The 9,402-nt window shown below is 39.4% G+C and overlaps 1 protein-coding gene across 4 annotated transcripts in view; it reads left to right on the plus strand.

Annotated features, from left to right (window-relative positions):
• Positions 1–9,115, plus strand: part of IBTK (inhibitor of Bruton tyrosine kinase) — a 53,685-nt gene extending 44,570 nt beyond the window's left edge. For all 4 annotated transcript variants that reach the window (XM_068678097.1, XM_068678098.1, XM_068678100.1 and 1 more), the window contains exons 27-29: positions 6,029–6,097; positions 6,191–6,323; positions 7,720–9,115. In XM_068678097.1, coding sequence (XP_068534198.1) covers positions 6,029–6,097; positions 6,191–6,323; positions 7,720–7,845 — 328 coding nt within the window. In that variant the 3' untranslated portion in view covers positions 7,846–9,115. The remainder of the gene's footprint in view (positions 1–6,028; positions 6,098–6,190; positions 6,324–7,719) is intronic.
• The last annotated feature ends 287 nt before the right edge of the window (positions 9,116–9,402 follow it).

Consider the following 9,402-nt stretch of genomic DNA (forward strand, 5'->3'; position numbering starts at 1 on the left):
ATAAAGTCCCTTCATTTCCTTTTGCTTTGCTCTGTCTAGTCTGTGCAGTCTGGCCTGTCTGCAGGCTCACAAACTGGATTCTTTGAGCTGAATCCAGGCATGATACGTTAGTTGTCTGGAAATGATACGTTAAGCTAGTGGGAACCTAGATGACCGACTATCATCAGTCGGAAAAGAGGGCACTTCCAGAGCTATTTCAGGTTGTTTTAAATCGTCTCTGAAGATGCTTATTTCTCTCTATTAGGTATAAAAAGCCTAGGTGACTAGTTCATCCATTTGAAAGTTAGGAATTGCATTTCTACTTTGAGGTAATTTTATTCGTTGATTGTACAGTTCTTGTCACAGCAGGCTCTGACTTCTGCCAGTGGCATTCAAGAACTATTTCACTGAAGATTAATTATCCGCATCCTTTCGTCTTCCTTTTTAAGAAAAGGAAATTGAATGTGTGTAGAGCATAAGTAATTCTCATCTCTCTCTTGATGTCAGCCTTACTGATACTACACAGCTACTGTTTCTGCTTTTTCTTTTTTTTTTTTTTTCCTCCCCTGGGTAAGCTGTGTAGTAATTAAACTAAAACTTATTAAATCTTAAATCTAAGAGATTTTGGGGGGTTGTATAAATGTGCTTCCATGCACTGTCTCCTTCCAGTTTCTGCAATCCAAAAATTTTCTGTAGATGAACAATGTCATGAATGTGGAGATGTGAACTGGATGGGGTCCAGAGGCAGATCAGTGTTGTTTCCAGGGACAGCTCAGCCTTGGGAGTTATGCTGCGCAGCTGTGTGTATGTAGCTCATAATGCAAGCTAAAAACATAGGCCTGACATGACTTAACTTTGTTGTGGCAGCCTGGGTTGTCTTCACTGTGTTACTCCAGGGAGCAGTGAAGAGTCTTAGTGGAAACATGTCTCTTTGGCTTCGCATGGGAATGGCCTACTTTTGGCTTGGCTAATATTGAGCTAATAACTAGTGCATGAGTGATACGGTACAGCAAAACCCAAGAGGTTCTGCAGGAGACCAGCCTCTGTGTTCTTTTTCTGAGAGCAGTCATTAGGTCACGGAGGCACCAGACCTGACATGGCTTCAAGTGAACAAATCCTCAAGAAACACTGGGAAGTCAAGTGTTGGGACATGTCGTTGGCTGTGCAGGAGTCATGGCAAGTTCAGCCAGCTGGGTTAATCAGGCTGGTTCAGTACTAATATTTGGCTGCTTTGTTTCCATGCAGAGCCACTTACATCTCTGCATCAGTCTTTAATTTTCGAGACTTCCAGGTTTCCAAGTTTGATGTTCTTAGGGCTTTTTTCCATTTTTCTATATATCCTCACTTCCCGTTTCCCCTCTGTTCCTTTTCTCCTAGTCATTTTGGTGCCAGCTAAGGAATTAATCTAGCATGTTGAAATATCTGTAGTTGATTTAATATCTGGAATAAGTGTCTTGCTAGCAAGAAACACAGATGTACATATGTATAAACAGCTTCAAAATATCTGGACTTCTTCCTACATTTTAAAGCCCTACCTATATTGAGGTAGATGACACAGGTACTTAAACTTGTCATTTAATTGATCACTAGAGTGTGCTGTGACACTGGAACTGTGACTGGCAGTTAGTGGAAGTTTGCGTGTGTTTTATTTTTCTTCCTCCAGAGAAAAACTCTTTACTCTAACAGACTGGTTAAGTACAGCAGTCTATCTTGACTTGTTTATGGTAGTGCTGTGAGTTCTTTGGATTTTGAGTGGGAAGGAGAATGTCTTTCAATGGGCCGGATAGGTGAGGATTATTGTCAATGTGCAGGAAGGTGAGCATTATTAGAGCGGGTGGAAAAAGGGAAAGTAGAGATGACACCAGAATAAAGGCATTCAGTAAGCTGTACAAACATGCTCTTAATTAAATGAACTAGCAAGTTCTAAATTAACTAAATGAACTAGAAAATCATCTTTTCCTGTTCTCTGCCCTTCCTTTTTTTGATTCTTTCATGGTTTTTATTCTTGCTTTATTTTTATGATCTGTAGTAAAATCTGGAAGCTGATTTATCTAGACTTCAGACAAAAGTAGTCCCCCTATATTGAAATCATAGAATAACTTATAGAATAATTTAGAACCTGTAGTCCAGCCTCCTGCTCAAAAGAGGTCTAACTAGATAACGTTGCTCAGGGCCTGGCCTAGTTGACTTGTGGTATTTCCAAGGATGTAGATACCCCAACCTTTCTAGGCAACATGTTCAGGATCATCTCCATGGTGTGTATCTCCATGGTGTGTTTTTTTTTTTCTTACATCTTACTGGGACTTCCTATTTTGCAGCCTGTATCTATAGCCTCTTGTTCTACCTCTGCACCTCTAAGAAGATTCTTCTTGCATATTTCTTCAACCCTCCAGTGAGGTAGTTGAAGGCAGCAATGAGATCTCCCCTTTGCTGCCTTCTAGGACTGAGCAAACAGTTCTTTCAGCGTGTTTCCTGCCATGTGTCCCTAATCTTGGTAGCCCTCCACTGGACTTTTTCCAGCATGCCAACATCTGTCTTGTACTGAGGAGCCCCAGAATAGGTGAGATACTCTGTAGCCACATGAATACAGCACAGAGAGGAAGAATCATTTCCTTTGACTGTATGGCTATTTTTGCTAGCCCAGTGTGCCATTGGTCGTCTTTGCTGCAAGAGCATGTACTGGTTCATCTTTACCTTGCTGCCTGCTCAGACCTTTTCTGCAGAGCTGCTTTCTAGCCAGTTAGCTCTTGTCCTGTACTGCTCTATGGGAATGTTCTCTTCCAAGTACATAACTTTACATTTGCCTTTGAATTTCATCAGTCCTCATTTGCCCATTTCTTCAGCCTCTTGAGGCCCTTCTGAAGGGCAGCCTGGCATTCAGCACGTGGACTGCTGCATGCACCCTCAGCCTGGCCCCATCCATCTCTTACTGGGAGCTGAGAGTGCACACCATCCTTCCTTCCAGATAACTGAAGACGTGAAACAGTATTGGTTCCAGTATCAGTCCCTGTGGACCACTAATAGTAACTGGTTTCCAGTTGGACTTCATATATCTGATTCTGCACCCTTTGAGCTTTGCAGTCCAGCCCATTTTCCACATATCTCATAGTATGTTTACCCAGTCCATATTTTTCAAACTGATTGCAAGGGTGCAAATTATGTGAAGGCCGTGTATAACTATTTGGTTTGCAAAAGCAAAAAAGAAAGATAATGACATCATCTGCTTTCTGGTCGTGTCTAGAGCCAGTCACTCTTCCATAGAAAGCAGGTTTCCAGATAATTTGCAGTTGGTGATAAAATTCATGTGGGCTCTTCCCACTCACCATCTGGTCTCATGTGCTCAGAAATGACTTGAGGAACAATTTACTCTACAACGTTCCTGGAGATAGAGGTGAGACTGATCAGTCTGTAGTTCCCCACATCCGTCTTTGTGAAAAGTGGGTATTAGAACATTTAGCTGTTTGTAGTCATCATGAAACCTCTGTGGTTGATTGGTTGTTTTTTCTTCCTGTTATTGTAGAAGTACTTCTCTTTGGTTCTACTGGTTGCTTCAGCTTCATCTGAGCTTTTGGCTCTTACAACTCTGTCCCTATACGGTGAGGTAATGTTTCCATTTTCCTCCTGTGTAGTCTGTCCCCGTTTTGACCGTTGTCCCATTTGTATCTGAGCTCAGTCTAGAGTTGCCTGCTCATTCATGCCAACCTCTGCCATACTTGCTTGCCCTCAGGCATATTGGAATGATTGGTTTTGTGTCTGGAAGAGGCTGTTCTGAAGATCAGCAATCAGTCCAGATCTTGTCTGCGAAGTACAGTTGTATTCCCTCTCTTTTTTTTTTTCTTTGCAAGGTTAGAGATAACTTGTAGGCTCTCAGAAAATGATCAGTGGAAAACTCAATGCCAGTTTTTCCTTCTCTGCATTTATAACAATTTAGATTGTTCTTCATGGAATCTAGGAGGCAAAAACTGAAAGCTCTTCCAAATAATATTCTTCCTGTGTGGTATATGGTGGCAGAAAGACTTATTTCAAATGGAAACTTGTCCAACATATTTCTGAGTCAAGATTTTTCTCCCAGCCACATACTTCTGATTCGTGATCAGTACACCCTGGATTCTCCTCTTTCTCTTCAAGCTGAAAAATTCCCATCTTAAATAGCTGCACTTCACACAGTCTCTTTTGTTTGTACTTCTGAATTTTCTTTCCAGCTGCTTTGTTTCGCAGGCACTCTGTTTACATTATCCTTTCCTAAATTAGTAGTAACTATTAAATTGGTTTGTCACGCTTACCTGGAGTGACCTGATACCTTTCTTCAATAAAGTAGGATTGTCTATCCTGCCATTAGTTCTCTTTAACCAAAGATAAAACAGAAGAAAAAAAGTTACTGCTTAAGTTACTGCTTTTCTACTTCTTTTCCCCCATCTATTCTTCAATCCTTGTGGAAAAAGAATTAAAATTAATAACATCACTTATTTTAACTGTGGCTCTATAGATACTCAGTATGGAGACTGATAAAGCATATTTGACCTCTTTTGCCATGCAGCTCTTATTTCTTGTGTCAGTTCCTTCAAAGTTCTGGAACAGTGGTTATTCAGAAACACTCAGTTTGGAAAGTACCACACCTTTTTGGCTTCCTCTCCATACAGTGTCTCACTGGCTGTCTTGCTAGAGTCTGATATGATCAACATTACTGAAAATGGAGGCAAGCGATCATCTTGGCTCGTATGAACTGTACTTTTCCAGTGGAAACACAGAAGCAATATGAGCTGGCAGAAGGTAGATCTGCTGGGTTTGATTCATGGGAGTGACACTGCAGAGATCCTCTTTTGAAGTCCAGTGTTGTGCCTTGGCAGATGTTAATGTTTGTGTTCATTCTGTTTATTGAGTATTTGGCTGTTTGGTGGGCAAAATTAGCTTTTGTGACGAAAAGCTGGGCATGATTCATTTAAATGTCACTTTTGGTGATGGATGTTTCTTTCAGCTTTTTTGACATCCTGCTCTCATTGCTTAGCAGTAGGAATCATGCTTCTTGTTGTCCTTGGAGTTTTGTTCTGGGGAAAAAATTCCAGGCAGAGAACTTAGCAGTTACTGGAATTCTCTTAATAGATAGCATTCTATAGATGTTTCCTCTTTTCCAAGAGTTTGTGGCCACTTACGAAGGATTACCAAAGCCTTGAAGAAAATTGAGACTGATTTATTGAAATACCAACACCATTAGAGTACTTCAGTGCCATAGAATAATTCAGAAAAAGTCTGCTACCATTTCATATAATGCTATAACACTTTATTAGAGTTCTGGAAATTGCACATGTTGCCGAAGATTTTAAATAACAAGAATAGGTTTCTCTCATCTCACTGATGTAGGATTTTTCTGACACACATACTTGTCTCTTATGGCATAAAATATACCAAATGTGATTTCTTTTTGTAGACAGGTTAACATTTTACAAAGGAATAAAATGTCTTCTTGTTGGGAACTCTTTATTGGTATTTCAGGATAGGATTTGTTTTTTCAATTCCATTAATTCTAGTTGTATGCTGTCCTCAATGAATATAGGAGGTGTTTGCAGGATACATACTGAAAGTCCATAATTTCTGGTATTACACTTCAGGAAATAATTTGCTAGTGCTTTTATAGTACTGACTCTCTTAATGTTTTGATTTGAATACAGGGTTTTTTTATATCTTAAAGACATACTCTTCCACATGAATTGCAAACAGATCTATACTAAATGCTGTTACTGTATAATTCAGTTGACTATTTTCCACCTTAAAAAATAAAAAACAAAACATGTTCAAATACTCAAAAGTTGGGAAATGCCAGTTAATGCTCAAGCTGAAAATCTGTGAAGTTCTGGTAGTCAGAAATGAGTATCAAAGTGTCCCCACTAGCCACAATGTCACACTTAGAGACAAACTCAGCATTACTTCGCAATGACTATCTTATGGAGGAAATAAATAAATAAAAATTTGTAACTGGCTACTCTGAATTTGTAATTCATTATGATTTAGGAGAATGCTTTGTCAGTGACTTTTCTTTCCTGCCTTTTTCCAGGTGGACAGCTAGAAGTAGCCCAAGTCTGGAAGACCATGTTCTGGATTCTCCGCCGCTAGAAAATCATAAGTAAGGCATAAACTCTGGTGTTTGCTTTCTGTGGTTTGTGCTGACCTTGTTTCTGATGTTGCCTCATAATCATTAGCTTTTTTTTCTTTGCAGTCCTTGGTTAGCAACATCACCAACTAACTCTCCTGTGATGCCACCTGTCATGTTTGCATCTATTGTAGAGGAAGAGCTCCAGCAAGAAGCTGCTCTTATTCGGAGCAGAGAGAAACCTTTGGCTTTGATCCAGGTAAAGCGCTAAGTTACTGTGGGTGGGTACACAAGGATTTTCCACTGGTTGTTTCAGAGATAAGTTTTTAGGACTAATTATGTATTGATACACTCAGTATCATGTATATAATAGTAAATATAATTTAATAGCTTCACATTGCTGTTTGATGAGGCAGGCCTATATTAAAGTCAAATTGGCCATTGAGTCCACAACTGATAAATTCACAGAATCACAAAATGGTTGAGGCTGGAGTCTCCGTAAATTGTCTAGTCCATGTCCCTGCTCATAGCAGGATCAGCTAGAGAAGGTTACTCAAGACTTTTCCCTGACAGCTTTTGAATATCTCCAAGAATGGATGGAGACTCCACAGCCTTACTGGGAAGCCTGTTCCAGTATCCAACCACTCTCAGTTTTTAAAAAAACAAAACAAAACAAAACCTTGAATGCAATTTTCTGTATTTCAGACTGTCACTGGACACCACTGAAATGTCTTGCTCAGTCTTCTTTACTCTCCCATCAGCTGTTTATACGCATTGCTTAGATCTGAGTTTTCTCCATGCTTAGCAACTGCAGCTGTCTTAGTTTCTCTCCCATGTCAGATGCTCCAATCTTTTTGCTGCTTTATTGTTGCCTTTCATGTCGCTTGCCAGACTCAACTCCATCTGGGCTTTTGCTTTACTAAATCTGTTGTGCATGCTCAGACAGTGTCTGTGTTTTTCTTCTGGGCCATCTGTCTCTGCTTCCACCTTGTATATTATGCTTCCTTTTTGTGTTTGAGTTTTGTAAGGAGCTCTTTGTTATTGATGCAGCCATCCTTCCATTCTTGCTTGACTTTCTGTTCATTGACATAGACCATTCTTGAGTTTAGAAGCAGTGATCTTAAAATCAAACAGCGTTTCTGAACTCTTCTTTCAAGGGCCATGTTCTTTGATTTTTTTTTCCAAGCAGATCCTTCATCAAATTGTCTGTTCTCCTGAAGGTCTAGGGTGTTGTGATTCTGCTATTTGTCTTGGTCCCTTCTCTTGAGATCCTGAAGTCTGCTGTCTCAGGTTCACTGCAGCCAAGGCTGCCCTTGACCTTACCATTCCTGAACAGTCCTTCCTTGTTTGTGAGTCTGAGATCCACCAGTGTGATCAACATCAGCTGCCTGATCACCTGTATTAGGAAGTTGTCACCAATGCAAATACCCTAAGAGCAGATATTAGGGTGGCTTAAGTTTCCCATGACGATCAGGGCTTGCAGACACGAGGCTTCTACCAGTTGCATGAAGAAGGCCTCATCTACTGTTACTTCCTCTTGAGGAGGTCTGTAGCAGACATTCTCAGGGCCCCAAAATCCTGTTTGTAACTGTGGTGTAATTACTGGTATAAATGTAGATCTGGCAATGAAATACATATTCTTTTTTTCCTTCCAGATTGAGGAGTGTGCTATTCAAGATCTATTAATGCACTATGAAGCTTTTGACAACCCTGATGAATTTGTGACTGTTGAAAGGGCTCCGCAGGGACCTATGGCAACACCTATGTGGAACAAGCACTAATTTGTACTGTTCACAGTCCGTATTATATGTGCACTTCTGAAATCCTAACTCTTTCCCAATTAGAATGGGACTGGAAGAACACAAATCATGTAACTTTTAACATCAGCATTAAAAATTGCACATAATCAGTAGGTATTTGGTAGAGAAAATGGAAATAATTTGTTCACTGTGTCCTTTACCCACAGTATATATTGTATGTATGTTTTGAGAGAATTTCTTTAACAAGGCCTATTATTAGTAGTGTCACATGAAGCTGTAGATTGGAAATGCGTTTGCTAATTTAAATTGTAAGGGTTTTTTGTTAAATTCACAGGTGGCTGAAAAGCGAGTGCTTATTTTGTGATTTAATGTGGAATTGATTGTGCAGAATTATACATCTTTAAAGTTTTTTGGGGGGGTTATGTTCTTCAGAGCATTCTGGCAAATTGGGAATATGATAAAAAGTTTGTGCTTGACCTTAATGTAAAAGTACAGTTTGATAATGCAGTTTTTCCTTAACTTCTCTATGTAAGCACTGGTTCTCTTACTGCTGTGACCAGTACTCTTTACTGTTATGCTCCACAACGAACCTCTATGCTGTACCTAAGTGCCCAACCATTGCCTGCTCTCAGTTCAGTTGTGCATGTTTTTTTTCACTTGTTGTGAGACTGGCCTTAGAGCAGTCAGTTCTGTTGTGAAGTAAAGTACACAGTTGAATGCAACATGGTGGCACTTAATTAGCTCATCTATAGTCTTATTCTGGTGAATATGGTACAGTTTTAGCACCACTGTGTTTAAGGTACAATTCACTTGAAGTGCTGAGGAAGTACAAGACCTGTTTGTTCATTGTTAAAGCTATGGGGATGAATGCTTGATTGTGGAATTTGCAAACTCCTAACCTGCAAAGAGTATCATAGGTGGCTTTCAGTATTGTGTTTTCTGAAGTTCTCTGTGCCTGGTTTAAACAAATTTATATATATATAAAGAAAAATGGAAAAAAAAAAAGATAGCCTTATCTACAATATTCTGTCTAGTTTGTTTGTATAGGTGTGTTTGAACTTCCACTTTTGAAAAAGTGTCGGTACTCATGAACTCTGGAAAACTGGAATTGAGAGAGCTACAGAAGATGAATGTAGAGAATTGATCACTGTGTGATAAGAGTTGAATCTTGGAAAAAAAACAACTGTGTAGATATGTCTAATGGTTTCAGGTTAAGCTACACCAAAAATCCCCCCATGGAAGTTGTAAACAAATGCAATAAACCATAAATTCTTGATTTACACAAAGTTAATATACTTTTTTTGTGCTGTTTATGTATAATCAATGCTTTAGGTAACTACAAAGTAACATAAAAGTTTCTATGTGTGAAACAAGAACTATAGGTATTGTGGAGCTACACAGAGAACAGAAGATGCAGATGTTAGATCTGTTTTAAATTCTACTGCTGATTCATCAATATACTGATGAGGATACTTTCATTAAGTGCTCTGCTTGATGAAGTGCTGTGCCTTAGGGCCTGCTGAAACTATCCTGAACTAAAAGAAAGCTTATGTACTGTGAGAAATAGCTATAAAAGCA

This window comes from Anas acuta, chromosome 3, assembly GCF_963932015.1.
Source record: "Anas acuta chromosome 3, bAnaAcu1.1, whole genome shotgun sequence".
Taxonomy (NCBI): Eukaryota; Metazoa; Chordata; class Aves; order Anseriformes; family Anatidae; genus Anas; species Anas acuta.